This window comes from Lipophrys pholis (assembly GCF_963383615.2).
Source record: "Lipophrys pholis genome assembly, chromosome: 13".
In the NCBI taxonomy this organism is placed as follows: domain Eukaryota; kingdom Metazoa; phylum Chordata; class Actinopteri; order Blenniiformes; family Blenniidae; genus Lipophrys; species Lipophrys pholis.
In genome coordinates this window covers 20,439,235-20,459,386 of record NC_137632.1, presented here as the reverse complement: position 1 = coordinate 20,459,386, position 20,152 = coordinate 20,439,235, and the positions used below count along the sequence as shown (strand labels likewise).

The 20,152-nt window shown below is 40.9% G+C and overlaps 2 protein-coding genes across 5 annotated transcripts in view; one reads left to right on the top strand and one right to left on the bottom strand.

Annotated features, from left to right (window-relative positions):
* Positions 1 to 747: 747 nt before the first annotated feature.
* Positions 748 to 7,489, bottom strand: acmsd (aminocarboxymuconate semialdehyde decarboxylase). 4 transcript variants are annotated; one of them, XM_080478111.1, is made up of 11 exons: positions 7,383 to 7,489; positions 5,688 to 5,732; positions 4,514 to 4,610; positions 4,381 to 4,430; positions 3,915 to 4,151; positions 3,675 to 3,768; positions 3,221 to 3,316; positions 2,784 to 2,956; positions 2,314 to 2,412; positions 1,750 to 1,802; positions 748 to 850 (listed from the first exon to the last, which is right to left on the bottom strand). In XM_080478111.1, the coding sequence occupies exons 1-11, from the start codon at positions 7,437 to 7,439 to the stop codon at positions 808 to 810; spliced, it is 1,044 nt and encodes a 347-aa protein (XP_080334237.1). In that variant the 5' UTR covers positions 7,440 to 7,489; the 3' UTR covers positions 748 to 807. The 4 variants fall into 4 exon arrangements, with proteins under 4 accessions (XP_080334237.1, XP_080334238.1, XP_080334239.1 ...); XM_080478112.1 differs by lacking the exon at positions 748 to 850 and adding an exon at positions 6,968 to 7,029 and having other exon boundaries at positions 1,647 to 1,802; XM_080478113.1 differs by lacking the exon at positions 748 to 850 and having other exon boundaries at positions 1,647 to 1,802.
* Positions 7,490 to 8,634: 1,145 nt separating this feature from the next.
* Positions 8,635 to 20,152, top strand: part of LOC308118419 (transmembrane protein 163a-like) — a 63,981-nt gene continuing 52,463 nt past the window's right edge. Inside the window, exons 1-2 of the mRNA XM_080477822.1 lie at positions 8,635 to 9,135; positions 17,305 to 17,424. Coding sequence (XP_080333948.1) covers positions 8,925 to 9,135; positions 17,305 to 17,424 — 331 coding nt within the window. The 5' untranslated portion in view covers positions 8,635 to 8,924. The remainder of the gene's footprint in view (positions 9,136 to 17,304; positions 17,425 to 20,152) is intronic.

Sequence of the window (20,152 nt, the reverse complement as noted above, 5' to 3'; positions counted from 1 at the left end):
AGTTCTTTCACTGATTCATATTAAAGTATTTTGTAAGGCAGATGGAATGCATAAGTGCTTAATACTTAGAAGCGCGGAAAAGTGGCTGAACAAAATACCCTAATCTCGTCATTAAAAGCAGTGGCCTGAATTTGTTTTCCATATAGTGTAATATGCACCTTTTCAGAACAAGTATTGGTATTATTAACCTGTTCTCACTTCCCCTCAATTAAAAATCCACCATTTTTGTTAAGACAGCTTGTTTAAAAAGGAAAGCAGGATAATGGTAGATGTTGAGGAAAGCAAAGCTATTAAAAAATAAATAAATAAACATTAATTAACAAACAAGTAAGCGACAGAACTAAGGTTTACCAATAAAAACCACTAAGAAACCATTGGATCAACAAAATGATCAAATAAACAAAAGCACCACAGAGGGTCCACACAAATTAGGAAGAAAACTAAAGTAAGGGTTAGACCGTATAGAATACTTCCCCCAAAAGATTTCTTGCCCAGTAATCACAGCGTATTATTAACATTAACAACCACAAAGAGGCAAAACGCAGGACAAGCTGTTTCCTCCAGACAGCCAGCCACAGAATAACACACCTCATCCCCTTTTCATACGTCCTCTGTGGCCTGCCTGGATGGGATTGGTCCGTGCTCCACACCAATCAAAAGGTCAATCACAAGAAGGAGGAGGAGAAACAGAGAATGCCAGTCTGTTAAACATGGCAAGGGACAACAGGGAGTGAAACAAACCGCATTATGTAACAATCATCAGAACCGCTTTATTCAGCTTTGGGTTGCGAAGGGCGTGAGCAGGTCTCAGCTGAATATGTGTGTGGACTTTTGGAGGAAATCAGAGTATCTGTAGAAAATGAACGGACAAACATAAAAAAAAAAAACACATTATACAAAGAGAGGCATTTAAACCAGAGATGTTCTCAGTGTAATGAGAAAGTGCTAACCTAAGTACATCACCGTATGGCCCTGCCACTTAAACGTATGTGTAGTTATTTACGTAAGACTTGAAATGAACTTTTATGAACTATCTGAAATTTTACATTTGATAGCATGTCACTGTGCTTTAATGGAAATTAAAAACAACCCCATGAAAATATTTCATACTATTTGCCGAGGAAATATAGCCTGACAATGTTTAATAAATATAACCTGCACTATAAAGTACCGCTATCCGTAAATACAAAATGAAAAAAATTACACACAATCAGACCAGTTTGGGAATTGTGAAAACTTTAATAATACCATTGATGTAAGAGTTCTCTCTGACTGGGAAATACTGTTGTATATCATACGAGGAAGGAAGTTGTATGTCGATCTAATCACAGTGGCTTTAAATCACATCTAACGATGTACAAAAATTGTCTTAGAAGCAGAGCACAGTGAAGCATTGCTGTTGTTTTTAGGCTGTTTGTCAGTTATGATACCAAATTAAAAAGAGATTACTTATATGTAATGAATCAAATGGAGTAATCCTGCCTACATGTTTGATAGTGAAGTTGACGTCAAATATTTTCTTGAAAAACAATGCCAGAAGATCTGTGCTTTTGTTTGAAGTTGTAGAAATTATTCACTACACATTTAAACAACCCATATAGTAATTTTGATTATTTAGCTTTCAAAAAATATGACCATCCAGAAAATACTGAACTCAATATTTTATTTATCACAGTAGGCAACATCAAAATAGCCCATATCTATGTTATATTGTCAGTCATTGTCAGTGTATCCAAGCATTACACAAACTTTTCTCGCTCCAGCCCCAAAAAGTCCAGAGCATTTCCAGCAAGCAATTTGTCCTGCAACACAGAAACACCAACATCATTCATTATATAAACCAATTAAATGGCAAATGGATTTCACTTATATAGCACTTTTCCACTGCGTAAGCAGTCCCCCAATCACATTACACTGTTAATCACATTCACGCACACACACACACACACACACACACACACACACACACACACACACACACACACACACACACACACACACACACACACACACACACACACACACACACACTAGTGGAGGCAGCTGCCATGCAAGGCTCTCAGTCCATCCATAGCGAACAGTGTATTGCACAAGGCCACTTCGGGACTTCAACCTTCAACCTTCCAATTGAGAGATGACTCCTGCTCCCCACACCCGCCACCATTAGCATATTTAAAATGATTTCTGCTGCTTGCAGTGGCTTCTATGATGAAGACTCTTCTCGGTCCATAAAACTCTACTTCCATCTGTCTAGAGGCGGAATAAACTAAACCTGACAGCGAAAAAAAAATGCTAAAAGGAAAGCATTGGTACCTTCAGTGAGTCATCAAACTCCTCCATGGACTCAATCAGTGATCCAGGCTGCAGCTCGCCCAATGGGAAAGGATAGTCTGTTCCCAGCATCACTTTATCCTGCAAGAGGAGCATGAGCATTTTAGTGGTTTTCAAGAAAAGCTTCACTCACTACACCTCAAACCAACAATAGTTATTCAATGTTTGCCTTTGGAAATATGCAAGAGAAGGGTCAAATGAGCAAATAAGGTACACCTGTCAATAAAACAGAGGTCTCACAAGTAAGAAGTGAGAGTAGAAAATAATCAAAACATATTGTACTTCAGGTTCTTGACAGGTAAGAACGCCAGATGGATGGTGTTTGAGCTGATTGCTGATTCTTCCTGAGCTGTGAGTACATCCTTGAGCTGGGTAAGTATTATCCCCCCCCCCCCCCCCCCCCCCCCCCCCGCCCGACACTACAGCTGAATGAATGCTGAATACAAGCTCACTTTTCCAATGATGTCAATGAGCAGCTTCATTGCAGTGGGATCGTGAACGAGGGAGTCGGTGTAGAAAGACCCAAGGTATTTCCGTGGACTGATCTTGTTGTCTACTGCACAGAGGTCTGGACGAACTTTGTGTCCATGTTCAATTCTGCCAACAGTGAATGGGAAAGATCCACCTGCAGTAGAAAAAATAAATAAGAAGTGGCTACAGGAACCTGGTGTATGAAACAAATATCCTTTTTCTGCCATTGTAAATTATTGCTAAAACTGTCTTGAGATGCTTCATAGGCTCTTTATTGTCAAACGGTGCAACTGTAGTGGTAGAACTTCACATGTCTGATTATATGTTAATAATGTAACACTATCTTCCAAATGATTATCACCTGTTGTAAATGTCATGCAGTAAGTCAAACAAATAAGCAAGAGATCCTCTCTTGTACCTCCATGAGCAAAGCAGACTTTGAGTTTGGGAAACTTCTCGAATATGCCTCCAAATATCATCGAGCAAATAGCCATGGTTGTCTCTGACGGCATGCCTTTGAAATGGATGAGATAACAAATAATTCATTTTGAATCCATGCGACATATTAAAGTGGTGAACAGGAAATCCAAAAACAAATAGAGCTTTATTGGTCATGGCCACGATGTCACAGGATGAAATATGTGAAAACTAATATACCCAGAGAAAACTGAGGGGTGGGTGATCGGCTACTTAATGAATTATTTCAGCAAGCAGAGAGTGTATTATCAGGGTTGCATTTTGCAATGGCATTATGATGCATTCCCACTGGTTAGAAAAATTGCCGATATTTCATGAGAACATTGCTTTTATTTGTAATTGACAAGACCAGACTTGAAATCCAATATCTCGTGTTCCTACTCCATCTCCCTCACCCACCAGCCAGGGCAGCCAATACTTAGCCATCCTCCCGTCTGTCTGCATGTCCCATGGGTGAACAAATATGGAGCAGCCCAGCTCCTCTGCTGCCTGGGTGAAAAAACACACATGCTGTATGATCAGTGTCTCCCAATGCATGACATTTGAAACTAGCGCAACCAGTGAGGTGTGTGCATATAAATGGAGCCGCTGTCTCCAGCAATATTCTATTATCGTGGAGTTTCTTTTTGTCTCACAGCATAAAAAGGATGGAGCTCTGAAGCATTGAGGTCCCAGTTGTTGATATGTGACCCGATCTGCACCCCAGGGAAGCCGAGCTCCTTCACACAACGTCTCATCTCCAATACAGCCAGGTCTGGGGCCTGCATGGGCAACGTGCCCAGACCCACGAACCTCTTGGGGTGGCTGCGCACGGTTTGGGCCAGATCGTCATTTAAAATGACGCAGAGATCCAACGTGTCGTAAGGTTTGGCCTGAAATACCAAAGCAAAATAAGTTGTCATGGCTGTGGTCGTCAAGCGGTACCCGAGGACACATTTCAGACAAGTGTATAAGTCACTGTCGCGGACTGCACAACTTCTTTCTTTCAGGAGTGGATACTGTTTATAGTTATCTGGGGCACCGTAAGCTATAAAACCCTGTGTGGCTTCAGAACATAAGCTTAAGGAAATAAAAAAGATCAGATATGCAGTGTACACTTACCCAATAACTGAACATCACAGGAACAGTTGATAGTGCCTGAACTGTGACACCTTAGGAGCACAAACAGAAGGACGCGGTCATTTGATAAGTAAGGTGGAATAACTATTAGTGTCAGTCACATCTGTGCATATACCATGTTGGTCCATGTCCCGTATGCGTGCATCGGCATCCCAGCAGTTTTCTTGTATCACTCGAAACAGTTTCCCATCCTTCATCATCTGGGCTTCACCCTGAAATACAACAATGACTCAGAGCCCTAATTGAAATGTGAGGCGCTAACTCCATGTTGATTTCACAACATAATCCAAAATTCTGGACAGGTTGTTGTTATTGATTATTTTGAAACCATGAGGTTTTTTTGAATGTTGTGCAGGGGAGTGAGCGCTCTCAAATCTCAGTGAAAAGACAATCTTTACTGTGCACTTTACATCTGCTCCCTGTGTGAGCAGCATGGTTTTCTGTACGTAGTCCTATTAGGGGGCTATTCTTGACTCAAAGTATGACCCTGCTTTGTTGCCGAACTCGTGGCCGTGATGGTTGGTTAACATGTGTTTTTGTGTGTATATACAGGTATAATTCAGATATTCCGAATTATTCTCAAAGTCCAAACATGAGGGTGTTTGGTCATTTGATGTGCCAGGGATTTTCTGCCTCTCTGTGTTTGGCCTCAAATTAATTAGCGCCATGTGCAGGATCTACTCAAATTCTGCCCAGAATCAGATTTGATTGGCTCCAGTCCTCCACAACACTAAATTGAACAAATTAAATATATAAAGTTCTGTGACACTTAGATTAAACGTTTCAAAATTAAACCACATGGTGGCAGCAGACAGTTTATTCCTCATTCAAACGTCCTCTGAGAGAATCTGTTCCTGTGTGCCAGGAAGGCCAAGAGTATCACTTCTTGAATGTTCGCATTCGGATTAAGTGAATTATCATAACTATTCTTGCCATGAGTTTATTTTGCACTAATAAAACTCGTGCAGCTATTCTTCCTCGTGTGCAGCTTGGCGACACAGAAACCCAGATAAACTTTGCAGTGGTTAAATGGCTGTGAAGCAGCTTTGTGTTTGAGGTGATGCTCTCTGCTGAAGCAGTGGCACCCTGCTGAGTTCTGCAGCTGCCCACGCAGGCAAAAGCAGCCTGGCTGGTCCACCGGGGTGGGACTCAGCCTGGAAACACCTGCTGCGAGTCCAGCAAGCCTTGCAGTTTACAAGTATAAATGGTTGTGTATCTGTAACCTTCCAGCGTGTACATATTTACCTATGCATATATAATAAAAAAACCAAAATAAAATACAGACTCACCTTGCAGTGATGGTGAAGCTGAACAAACCCTTCATATCCATATCTCTAAAACATACAACATACAGGATTATTTTTTCCACATTTTTAAAGAAATACATAATTGAATATCTCCACTATTGGCTTTCTGTATCGTCTCTGTGTATGACTGGATGTCCTGCACATACTCTGCTAGAACAGACATTGATTTTGTTATCCCATCTGTGATGCTCCAGTTATCATCCTGGCGGACCCTCCACTCCAACTCCCTGAATAACTAAAAGAGAATCCCTTTCGAGGCGGTTGACACTTTTGAATACAAATGAAGCTGGAAATGATGGACATGAGCAACACAGCCGGTGCAGCCATGTTTCATATCCGTGCAGATCAGCTGTACTGTGTGCCGAGTGGAAGTCACTGAGAATCTTTAGCTTTTCGAAAATGCCAGACAGGTTTTGCACCCTTCTTATGAGTGAGTAGCTGCGTCTCCAAGCTGCCATTTCAGTGAAAGCCAGCTTTAAATGGAACGTGTCAGAGCCAGTTCAAGTGTGACAGGTGATGCACAGCCAGCTATGATCCTCTGTTTTCGGGGGCCCGGGCATGTACATGCAAGTAAATTGAGCCCATGCTTTTCAATTTAAACGCAAACTAATCATGACGTGGTTTGGAACTGATGTGTCTTCCACTACATGTTTGAGTGTGTGTACAGTACAGCGTCTCTTTGGATCACTGCTTGGAACACGCAAACACGATGCAAATGATGCATCAATATTTGATTAAGAATAGAGACATTCACACAGAAATCGAATTTCCAGTAGATTTACGTTCCACTACCCTGAAACATCTGAAGTACAAAGTAAAAAGAACATTTACAACCTTAATTACAAAACGTTTACAATCAATGAGGGTGAAAGTAAACCTGATTGTTTCATGTGTGCCAATAAAACGAGTTTTAAAGAGAGGGAGAATCTTCATGTTATATATATGAAAATCTGTCAAAAAGTGAGAAAGATATTGAAAAGTCATCATCAACACTCCCACATGATAAAGAGAATATGCAGAAATCCCTCTGTGAATGGAGGTTACAATACAAAGTGTCATCTCTGAACCAAAGCTACTTTAAACAGGACTGAGGCAAAATGTTAAACTGTTCTGTGTTCAGATGAATGAAAATTTGAAATCCAGCTTGTTATAAGTGCACTTCTTATCACAATTCAACATCTCTGAGTGTATTGCGTTTCGGTGGTGTGAGATTTTCGAATAATCACATCCAGGTTTCGTCTACACTTTACACATTGCCCCACCTTTTTGGAACTGGAGGTGTGTATTAAGATGTCAGGCTGTAGACCACGTCTCCAGTCAAGCCCTAAACGTTGGAAATCATTAGCTCGGGCCAGCATTACACAGTGACAAAGACATAAGGGAAGGAGCAGATAAGCCAAGGCCAATGGTTATTGATTAAAGTTTAACCAGCCAGGGAGTGAACAGGTTTATGGAGTGAGCTGCTGAAAGTCCTTACTGACACGCAGGAAGGGGAAAGGAAGTACTTTTTCTTTTTTCTTTTTCTAACAGCATTAATTAGACTTGATTTCAAACTTTGTTTGCAGATACTGAATTAAAGAATGACATTTGCTCTATCGAGAGTTGGCTTATTTCTGTGCTTCACAGAGTTTGTCAAACTTTTAAGGTCCTCAGTGAGATTGCGTCTGCCGTGCCTACCTGCTTCAAGTCGGGCCATTCCCTCGGTAAAATATGATTGTGAATATCCACCTTCATCCTTGTGACTGCTCTCTGGAAAGTGTGGCTGTGTGCCGTCAGAGATATTCTGCTGTGAGTAAATCCGCTCTCCGCCCGCCCCTCCCCGCAAAAACCAGTGACCGGCAGGTGAATGACTGCTGCGGCTGGGACACCCTCCAACTTTATTACATAACCCCACAGGCACAAACTCCAAGCATCAGTATGGGGAGGGAGTTTTGTGTCTGTAATGCTGGGGTACAAAGGCATTGAGGTTTGTTTTGGCGTTGTTGTTTTTTACAGCTGTGAAGCCGGCAGTCGATCTTCCTAGAAGACTGTGCTCTGTGTGCTGAGTCAGGTTGTCTCCCAGTAGTGTTGTTGAGGCCCGGTGTCACTCTTACAATTTGTGTTGGGAATAATGAAACAGTACTTCATCGGTGAAGTTCAAGCGACTGAAACAGTCTTAAAAGAACACCAGTCCAGCTTTCATGGGACCTCTGCTGTTTTGTTGCCCTTTCTTCTTGTTTTTAAGATTCTTTTATAGATCCAGTTTATTTTGAAGAAGCACCGACATCAAGATTATAGAGCATCTTCCTCTAATTCTCAGCTGGGCAAAATGAGAATCAATCACCAGTGTTTGCCAATAGTGTGACGTTGACACTATAATCATAGTCATATGCATCATCAACACAGGCCTAAATGAGGTTTAGAATCTGTAATATAGGAGTCATTTTGCTATTAACTTTGAAAGAATTTACTCCAGTCAACTGCTGATTTCAAATCTGATCAATTATGAGATTACAACTCTTCATCAAGGTAAGAATGAACTACCTCAAGCCCTGTCGGTCGGCGCCCCCTAGTGATTAATTAATGTACCGTGACGTATCACCTGAAAACACACATTTTTAAGATAATCAGTATTAGTGATCCAACACTTCTAAAGGTTTAGTATATGTTGGTTAAGACTGTTACTATTTGGCGCACAAGGATGAATTATGCAGAAAGTAGAAGAATGTATTAAACGGGGAAAGTGTGAACTGTTGGTTAATTCGGGACAGATGTCGGAATCAGACCATGCAGTGTTTCTCTGTGGGAATCAGATAGTGAGTAATGAAAGGAGGAGAAAAGGGAGGAGAGGGAGGAGGGGAGGGAAAAACTTGCCGGTGTGGCACCGCCCGCCAGATTCAGTCGCATCGCCGCATCTCACCATCTCATCTAACCCTAAACTAACTGGCTCAGTCAGACAAGGTGTTTACAGCCCGCACTGTGGAGCGAGTTGCTGCGCTACGGATGCTCTGGAGATAGAGATACTATTTATCTCCCATCTTTCCTAATCGCCACATCTCCTTCCACCCACCCACCCCCACCCACCCCACCTCCTGTGCGCAACCGAGCCGACACCCCCGGTGGCAGTCAGTCAGACTGGACGCGCTGGATGGCTGCTGCACCGAGCGAGCCGGAGTGAAGCTTCCCCCCTCCCTTTACATCCTTCTCTGACACTCGAGCACAGAAGCAACCGCAGGAAGAATGACAGACCAGGTGAGCCAGGAGTCCTACACCGTCCCGGAGCCGACAGTGGTGGATCCGTGCCCGGCCGCGGTGGGGAACGGCCAGTGCGCCCCGGATGGCTTCACCAACCACCAGCACCAGCAGCAGCCGGCGGCCAAGACCCCCACCGAGCCAGAGACCTTCACGGTGGGCCAGGAGATGAAGATCACTGACAGTGTGGAGGGAGAAGGTAACTTCAGCCGTCCAAGTCATGTTTTCTGAAAGTTATGGATGAGAAACTGGGGTGTGGGGGTTGGGGGTATTTTTAACTCATGATATTTTTAGTCTGCTCTCGTCTGAATAATGAATGATATTCATACATCAGGAGACTTCATGATTCTGCAAGTCTGAGCAGAAATTTAAAGCTTTAAAACAGGCGTGTATTCCTTGATTCATCATTGCAATTCCATCTGCCTCCATAGGAAATTCAGTTATATATCAGAACATAGACACACACAGCTTTAAGTCTGATACCAGTCACATGTCCAGCAAAATCTTAAGTGTGTATTTGTCTTTACTGAAGCACTTTTGTGTGATTTTTCAACGATTATAATCCCTGGTAGTGTCTAATGTGCATAGTTTTAAATCCCAACCCTTCCTCTTAGTTATTTGGTATTCAGTTCAGGTTTATTGAATATTCTAGTGTGTTTGATTTGATCATATTTAAAGGGATCATTTAAACAGTGTTTGTTCCCACAGCCTGCTAATGGGACTGGGTAATGACTTAAAACTGAAATGGTTATTGAATTTGGAAATCTGACTGCTACAATCATTAGTTTTGGTTTATATCTAAGAGGAATTAACATATCTGATTCAGGCCTTGCCAAGAAAATAGCAAAATAACATTGACGCACGGTAGATAATCAGAAAGGTTTCCAAGGTTCTTTGATTTTTCTAAATAGCTTCTGGGCACATTTATAGCTGCTCACTGGCAGATTTCCAAATTCAAGATTAAAAAAAAACAACAACTAACAACCAAACCAACAAACAAAACCCCATTAGTGTATTCTTAAAACCTTAATGCTGTGAGTACAACGGGTATAGGCTCTTTCTCTGGCCTGACCTAGTCACAGATGTATTGCACTGGTTCCCTGTAGAAGCTGATCATATAGTATAAAGTTCATTTTATAGGAACATTTAGCCAGTTCCTCCTCTAATCTGAGCAATCATTTCAAACATGAAGATGTTTTTCACACTTGGTAATTTAGTTGGGTTTTGAGACAAAAATGGGAAATGTTGTTCAACTAGAGGCCTTTTATTATTTTGGTTGAAATCTTGCGATTCAGAAATAGATGGAAAGACACTTTATTGAAATGATAAAGGAACACTCTGTTAGAGGATATTGATTTATCCTCCTCCCGTAGGTAGAATTAGGTAGAAACTCCTTCTCTTTCACTGAATCTTCCGTCATAATTAGAGCACAAACCACAAAAGAGGCCATGTTGAATCAGAATTATGTGTCTTAATTAGCTTGCAAAGTGCCTTGGGTTAGGAATTGTCGCCATCACGTATCGTTTACATGTATATGATCATTATTTGCTCATAATATCAGGAGGTGATGTAAGTACAGCCCATTACTGGCAAAAGATATGAGCTGTGAGAGGAAGCTTTAAGTTTAGCGGCAGAAATAGATGCACAGTAAAAGCAAGTCTTTACACAAACACCAGTAAACATCATGCTCACACATTTCAGGACGTTGTATTTCTCACATTCGCAGCCTTTATACACCCCTCCCCCGCTTTTCTCGTCCACGTCCCCACGGAACATGTTTTGAAAAAGAAGATGAACACACTTTATAGGAGCTGGGCTCATCATTTAGAAATGTAATTTATTTATCTGGCTCAGGTCACATGTCTGATCACGCTGCAGGTGGACTACCTTCACTCCTGTGTGTTGTCACGCTTGTGTGTTGGCCAATGGGAAATGTGCAATCGTTCTTTTGATCTGTGAGCCTGATGTTCATTATTTTTGGAAAGAAAGGTGTGATGGAGTCACGCGCACACACACACACACACACACACACACACACACACACACACACACACACACACACACACACACACACACACACACACACACACACACACACACCCGCACCCGTACCAGCACAAACCTCCGTGTGAGTCACGGAGACAAGCAGGGGGAGATGTTGAGCACATGCCTTCTTTCTGATCCCTCAGCCAAGGATCATGTGAGCAAAGTGATTTGCCATGCTGTCTCACTTCCCCCCTCTGCCACACACATGCACACGGACGCACAAACACACACGCACACGCACACGCACACGCATTCCTCATTCAGCTCTTGCAACAGAAGTCTTTTCATGAGTTCCTTCAAGTATGAAACATCCAATATATAATACATCCTTCATTATGCCTTGAGGATCCTCTATTCTGCACTATACAGTGAAACAAATTGAGAGTTTGCATTACAAACATAATGTTGGCAAAGCAGTCTTTCACGGTATACTTTGCTATTACCTATAGACTGCCACATAGTTGTGTAGTGCTGAGCACTCTCGCCTCACAGTATGGAATCCCTTGTTTGAATCTTTCTATGTGGAGTTTGCATGCAATGTGTGGGTTTTCCTCAGCGGTGTCTGGCAGTCCAAGAATATGTTTAGGGTTAATTTGTGACTCTAGAATTTCTGAATGTGTGTGTGACCCCCGCTTTGATTCGTGACCTCTTGGATAAAGAGGTATAGAAAATGAATGGATTGCCTATGTCGGCTGTTACTTTAAGAGAGGATACTTGCTGGAATATTCCGCTGACCTCAGTTTGACCCACGTGGCCAAACCATATGTTGTGGAAACTATTGATCACTCTGCCTTCTTCTACTAGCATTATTGCATCATGTCCAGTTTCAGGATGGAACATCTATTTATATCTACTGCTGAGAATGTCTTATGAAAATGAAATGATTCAAATTGATATCAACTGTGTTTTTTGTTATTGAAGTTTTTTTTTGTTTTTTTTGCGGAGATCATTTCATGTGATTGTCGGTGTAAAAATGCTGGTGTCACTATTACCCCTTGTGATTGTCATCCGCAGTGAGGTTACATTTTTCCGAGACAGTAGAAGGGCATTCATTTGCTGTGATGCTCCATCATCATGAATCAGGATTCTCTTGAGGACATCAAACTTTCTGAGAACAACAGAAAACTGGAGCGTGAGGTCGTAACACCGAGTTCCATTCATATCCTGCAAACCTGACTTCGACCTTTTCAACCTCTCGCTAAACCTCAAGTTTATAAATCCAGGTCAGGTCTTTTCAGCCCCCTGAGGGGAGACAGACCTCTGTGTCTCCACACGGTGAGAGCAAGGATACAGAGGCGTGATAAGGTCCTTCAGATGATTTTCTTACTCTTTATAAACACATGTGAATTGTCAGACTTTCCTTTATTTAATTTTTTTTCTTCAAAGCTATCAGTCACAACAAGAATGAAGGATTTTACTTGAATCCGATGGTCACAAATCAGGAAATGAATTGATTTTTCTTCTTCACATCAACTTATTAACTTATTCTTAATTTAAAAAACCAAGAGCATAGCTAATTCTTTAAGCAAAACTGTCGAAAACATAAAATATTGACCATCAATTCTGTCAATTCTTCTTTTTTTTTAGTAAAGCTCCAATAATCTGATAATGTCACAGACAGCTTTTAAAAAAAATTTTTTTAAACTATTTTCAAGAGGTTCAAACCAAACTTCAACAGTTCAAGCAGGGACATGTTTGGATTAATCTTCCCTATTAACTGGTGTGAAACTGGTTAGGGATGAAATCCACGTAGCGGCTGTGAATCTCTCTGGACGCTGTGTCTGCACTGTCTCCTGCTGTCTGCTGCCCCGCCGGACCACAACAGAGAGAGCTGGCAGGACAAGGGCAGCGTGCAGGGTGAGCCACTCGCCCGTGAGGACACCACAACAAGAAAAGTCACACAAAGGTGACACACTTTTTTTTTTTTTTTTTTTTTTAATCGCCATCTCATTGGAGCGTAGGAATATGAGCTATATGGCCAAATAGTAATGCATTGTATGTGTAAAAGGAACTGCCCATCGCAGCTCGAGTTAAAAACGATATCAATGAAGAGGAATTTCTCTGGTGGGAAGTTTCTGAGAGCAGGAAACTCTGCTGGGAAGGTTTTTGCGTCTTAAAACAAACAATATCATAACTATCAAGATTGACATAAAAAGTATGAGACATAGTATGAACATATCCATCAATCGATCCAACAATCCATAGGGGTGAATTTTAGCCAATCCCAGCAGGTTATGATTTAAGTATAATTTAGTCCATATCAAATAATAACCTTCAGGACGTATTTGTTTTTGCAGCTTTGACTTTCACAGTTATATTGAAATCAGTTCGACGTTTAAAGTCCAAACATGTTCATGCAATGTACAAGTACCTGTCTTTATCGGAACTGTTTGACCTGCCAGAAGTAGGAAGATGTCCAGAACTCGCTTCTGTTTTCTTATGAACGCCTTTCTACTCAATGAATCATGTGACTTCATCAGTTCCCTCTTTGTGACTGACATGCACGCATACTTTTACTCTGTGGCTGTGTGGCTTTTCACAGAGAAAAGTCTGAGCTTAAAGGTTATGTCATAGCGTTTTTACACATGCTTTGACGCTTTAGTGAACTTTCGTATGCGTGTTAGGAGCTTTAGTGATCATGTGACGTGTTCATCAACATCTGATGTCATGAGCCAGAGTAATCCTGGTCAGATTTCATATGAAAACAATTAGCTTTAAGAGTATTTATCCAATTTGAGACAATTTTGGGAGTAATTGTTTCGTTCTGTAAAAATACAGACATCTTTACACATGTTAAAAAAACCACATCAGTTACGAAAAGAGCTCTTTAAAACTGCTCTTTGTTTCACCTGATTATTTAGTATGCTCTTTTTTTATCTAAATAGTTTATTATTATGTATATTGCTCTTATGATGCACACGATATTTATTCTTACGTTTATATTAGTATATGATTATGTGAGCATGTATGTTTATCAATGTATGTTCCTTTTTTTTTTTTAATTATGGCACCGCTGTGGTTGAGGGGCAACAATCCATGCTGTCATACAAAGTGTGATGTGTGTGATGACAATAGAGATTTATCCATCTATTTTCTTCTAGTATACTCTGCACCACAACAAAGAAAAAAATAATGTTTAAATTGACTGTATTATGGCACAATTTATTTATTTTTTTTTTAAATAGGGCTCTATGTGGCCCTTGAACTAAAATGTGTTTGTCACCCCTGCTCTAGATCACCCTGTGTGTTGATGCATATTAGTGGATAACAAATACATTAATAGTATCCAGTAATCTAACTTTAGAATAGAATACAATGTCTTTATTTATTTATTGAAATGTTTTTCTTCAACCTTCCTAAATATTCAATTTATAGAAAAACAAAACACTTCAAACAGAGAACTAACAGAAGAGGAAGTTTTTTTTTTTTTTTTTTGTGGAAGCATTCACATGTGAGACTAAAGTATTTGTTCATCTATAGCAGCGTTGCAGAAATTGCTGACACGGAATGGTTTCAACTCCAGAACTCTGTCACAGTTAGAAATACAACTTTGCATAAACACCTCAAATTCTGCACATTTACTCAACCAAGTGCAACCCAAATAGAGTGCTAAAATTAAAGATAGATCACCATTTTCCAGCCCGATATAATACGCACACATTTTGTATTTCTTTCTAATTTTGCCATAACAATTATTTTCTGGAGTATTTCAGAGAAGTGTTGTTTGGAGCTTTCGATGGATTTGGAATTTCTAGTTCCCAAAAAGAAGTCAGTTTGTCCATTTGAAATGAGCCCCGGTTCAGATACGATGGCGCCAAGTTGGATTCATGGATTTTACCTTGAATTTTTACCTTGATCCTCTTAATGAAATCACAAGCATTCAGGAGTGACCTTCGGCCTGGTCTCTTATCAAGATTTTTCTAGATTCACCACATCGTAGAATGACATCATGTCATGCAGACACTGGGTCTTCTTTTGGCTTTTTTTTCTCTTAGTTAATTGCTTTACAATTATTTGAGATTCGTGAACGTGTGCCCAATTACTTCTGAGAGACTCTCTAAAATGTGTATACCCAGTAACCTACACAGGTATTGCTCCATCGCGACCTACCTAACATGTTCTGTCCTAACATTTTTGAAATACATTGCTTCCAAATCTGAAATCAACATGTTTTTTTGTTTTTTGTTATTTTTACGGTGGAACCTTTTGATATGAAAAAACAAATCCATTTTGGATTTACTAGTCATTTCATGTTTAATTTACATATTCAAAATGACAGTGCTTGAACAAATGATTGGTTAAATAGGATAAGACCGTAGATAAGTAGAAGACCTTCATTGCTCGTCGTTTTCAAGTGTAAAATGCAATGAAGATTTCACAGTGGATTACGAATAATGACTGTTGAACAGTCTTCGGAGCGTTTGGTTTTTGGAGGTGTAAATGTCAAAAGAGTCTTGTTTTTCCCTTCATTAGGTCCCCCTGTCTTCTTGTCTTCTCCGGCGAGTGTGACAGTCCCCCGGACAAATTGCTGGATAGGAAGACAGCCGACAGCATTAAAATCTCTTTTGGATGTTAAAGTTCAGTCCAATGAATAATGCATGATCCTGCAGAGCCATCCTCATGTTTCATGACAATAAAAGCGCTTCAGGCAGCTCAGAATCGGGGCTGTTTAGTCTGTGACTGCAGGCGAACGCTTCTCGCACAATATCAGGCCAGCCATTAGGAAACACATGCGAATGCGACTGCTTCAACACAAGCCCTCTTTACTTTGTCTTCACCAAAGTTTTTATAGTTCTATGAAGAAAATGTATGAGCTATATATTTTCAATTGATTTGTATAGAATCCATAACTTGACTAACGTTAACCTTTATTTCACATGTCATATTATGCAAAATTCTCCTTCTAAAGGTTTTCCAACAGTAATATGCGTCGCCATACCTGGGAATGACGCCCCAGAAGTGAAGAAAGTCTGTCATCGCTCTCATAGAAAGGCCCCCTCCCTTTGACCCCTCCCACAATGAGGCAGCTCTGTTCTGGCACATGGCACCATGAGAGGAAGTACGTCCTCCTCCTCCTCCCAAGATGAAGATGTGTGGGCGGAGACAGACACAGCATATTCTGAATGCAGCTCATATGATCCAATGTTCAAATGGCTGAATACCAAGGAAAAGCCGGATTTTGGGCAATAAACTTAGAATATGACATTTTTGGACCAACGAGACCCATGTGAAAGTGTTGGAGAGCTGAATAATATGACTCTTGTAATCCCAATGCTCACAATGTGCATTGATGTCCTGCTCATGCTCAATGTTATCTGTGAGATACTTCAACTATTGGGTGAAGGGGGTATATGAAATAGATAAACATGTCAACACTCCCATTGTGTGAATATTCGATGTAAAGCACCTAAAAGTTAAGGTTTCTGGTCAAAAATGTAATCCTTCATCTGTTCACTTTGTCCAGGCTTACCTATTGCATTTATGTACTCTTTAGTTTTGACATGGGTGTAGTCTATCAACTCTCGAAATCCATTCAAACCAGTGTAAGTAAGTGACCACAGTAAAACGTCTGAAGCCGTCCCTGTGCTGTGCTTCACCTATGGCCTACAATATTGAGCATAACAAGGCTTCCCAGGCACTACACTGTGTTTTTTTTTGTTTTTTTTTCCAGTAAGTGCAAATCCACAACAGCTCCCATGCTCCTTCAGAAGGCGGTGAGGATTATATAACATGAAGAATGTATGGAGCGGAGGATATGTTAATTAATGTTCAAAACAGTAATCACTCCTTGTTAATTAGTCTATTGGGTCACTCATAGCACGTTCATTATATCTGGCTCAACAATCGCCTTGCTGCGCTCCTGGTTTGTGTCTCATGCTTTTGAGGAGACATTTTGGAAAAGAATTCAAGTTTGACATGACTGGAAAAGTGGGACACACAGGCTTGAGTTTCCCCTCTGCAAGTCTGTGTAATGAGCATTTTTCTCTTTTAGGATTTAGTTTTGGTCGCAACAAAATAAGAGTCAACTTTGTAAAGTTGATTCAAAATTCCTGAATGTAATTACTTCATATCAGATGCTGAATTCAAACAGCTGTCAGCATTCTTCAAGAAAACCCTGTGATGTGTTCAGATATGATCAAAGAAATGTGTGTATTCAATATTTTCCGCACTGATTATTCAAGTTTATCGTAGCAAAGGCTCAATAGTCCGCTAATATCACTTTCGGCTCCCCGCTATAACCACGAGAGTTGAAGTACAGCATCGAAACCTTCCCTAAAGGAGAGAAAGCATTGTTGTAATCACAGTTTGTGTCTGACTGCAGGTCTCCTGGAGAGCAGCATGCGGCTGAAGCCCCACGAGGCTCAGAGCTACAGGAAGAAGACTCTCTGGGTCTGTTGGATTTCCATCGTGGTCACGCTCATACTGGCGGTGGCGGCTTTCAGTAAGTTATTCAAAACCTACACGTTGAAGCATAAAGCATCGACTCATAGACAGTATCATTTCATTACATTGCTGGGTCAGTGCAGTGTATTGCATTGAGAAATTTGCTGATAATATGCAATTACTTGTGAAAGTAATTTTTGCATTTTGATTCTCGTCCAGCTAAGCTTGTCCTATATAGGAGTACCTGGCTGTATTATTACAGTGTTTAAACGAAAGAGTTCCGTTTGAACTTGGAAACGTTGTTGTGTCACCAGGGCCTAATATACTACCAAAGAAACAAAACCACTGAAACTTGTAAGTGTGTCAATGATGATTCTCAGTGACATTTCTGAAGCGTAACTCTCAGATCTCCAGTAAAAGACTTGTTTATATAAATACGATCATAAATTTAACTTTGACCGTGTTGAATTCGGTGTGAAGGAGAAAAGATACTCGTGAATTGAACCATTCAAAGTGCATCAAGTGTCCTGAAACTTCCTGTTGATGTGTTTTAGAAGCATTGCGTGGAGTACATTTTGCTTTCTCACTTAAATTCCCATATCTAGCGTAGATCACAGGCTTTGCTTGAGCGTGTGACCACAAAAGCATGTCCCTGTCACCCACATTGTCATGATCAGGATCATCGACTAGTGTGAAATGGTGTCAGAGGCTGTAGTGTCTGCTTGTGCTTTACATATTGCAAACACAACAAAGCACCTCAGGTTGATCACATGCTGCACAGTGTACATCATCTGTGTGCGTCAAAGCAGTTTAATTATTTCCCACGATAGACTGTGACGCTGCCATAAAAAATGGAAAGGAGCATGATGGGAACAATTACTGACCTAAATGTGCCACGAAAGAACAAGAGATTCTCCGATATGTGTGTCACATAACAATGCTCTTGGCAGCTGACTGATGAATCACAATGCAAGTTATTGTAAAGTGAGGTTTTAGTCAACACTTTCTTTTCAAGCATGTCTCCTCTGTAACAAACTCATTATTGCGAGTTGATGTACTTTATAAACGGCGCTTTATATTGTGAGGGAACACACATCCTAGCAGTGAGCTTTTGGAGGAGGGACAGCATCGCATGTTAACAAAGTGCACCATTCTCGTTAACCTGCCATCCACCTCCTCGTCGCCTCGCTGCAGAGACAATACAGGGACAGGTGGCTTGTTGTGTCAGTCTGCACAAGTAGAAAGGCTCGGGGACACTTCTTCTCATCCACTTATAGCTTCTACTGGCTCACATTGTAAGAAATAAAGCAGACTATCACAGGGATGAGACAGTCAGTCCATTCACATCTCCAGGAAATCCAGACTCTTTGGAATGTGGGAGTACCTGGCTAAAGGCCGAACAGGCAAACTGAATGGCTTGAAGCACAGAATCGAGTGTCATTGCTTTTGGATAAGAATAGTAACAGTAAAAACAGCTCTGAACCTTTGACCAGGGCTCTGAAATAATCTTGACCGCGAAGTAAACTCACATTCTTAAAGACTTCAAATAAAATTTAAAACTGTGTATATTTATTCATACATCACTCACTATGTCTTTGACATCTGTAATTATAAAGGGCTCGGTGTGTTATAATACCCCATCCTTGTAGAATGAGTTTGTCAAGAATTCTCCTTTTTTTAGTGGAGCTTCATCCTTTGAGTTGTTTTGGAGGTATAGCTTCTGACCTCGACGTGTGCGATTGAGTCTGATGTCTATGATAATGACCTGCGCCGAATGCTGTCTTACTATTTACTATAAACACGCTCTTGTTGCACTCTGTGGCTGCAGTTCCCTTGTTTGAAACAAGCTTATTTAGCTTTGTGAGGCCTTTCATGCACCACATGCTTCTCCTCAGTGATCCTGTGGCGTCATCACAGGACACAGCGGTGGCTGCCTTGTGATACTCTATGCAGGATGACTGGCCGTTACTGTACTGCAGTGCGTTGAGTGCAGGAGGGGATACGGCTTTGTCATCCTGAATGAGCACCAGCTTCAAATCACGTGCCCTCAGCTGTTTTAACATACAGGATGTCACATCTGGAGTACACACTTCTAATGCAATACTGCGTGAATTTAAGCGTAACGACTTGTACAGGAACTTAAGTAACAATACTTAAGTGCTGCATTGGGTCTGAGGTCATGAGCTCATCTCTGAAAGCTCTGGGTTATAAATCTCGTTTGCAAGATTATGAGGAAAAGCTGCACTGAAAAGATCAAACATCCGAATATAGTGCTTATAAAACAAATATTTAAGGTCACAGTGTTTATTCAAGTTAAATACTCTGGCAAAAATGAAAAATGAAGTATGGAAACATCCGTCTTTATATCATTTGCTTTATGCTGGGTGAAAATCAGACGCAAGTGTTACTATTAAGTCAAACACTATTTCCTTCATGTGAAACTATTCCAATCAGACGGAGAAGAAAGCCTTAACATTGGAAAAAGTGTGGTTCTTCGACGCACGTAAATACTTGATAGTGAGACTTAAACAGAAGGAGCACAGTGACCGACAAAACAGACAAAAAGTGGTCATGAGAGGATGAGTGTCGTACGCAGTCTTCAGTCTTCAGTCTTCAGTCTTCAGTCTTCAGTCTTCAGCTGCCATCAAGCATTTGAAAAGTTGAATGAGAGCGAGTAGCTTGACCGGGGAAGGAGTGAGAGCAAAGCTCTGGGAGGTGCGACGGTGCTCAGGGAGGAGGTCGGAATCCTGGCAGGCAGCAGCAGGGATTTAGTGGTTTTGATGGCT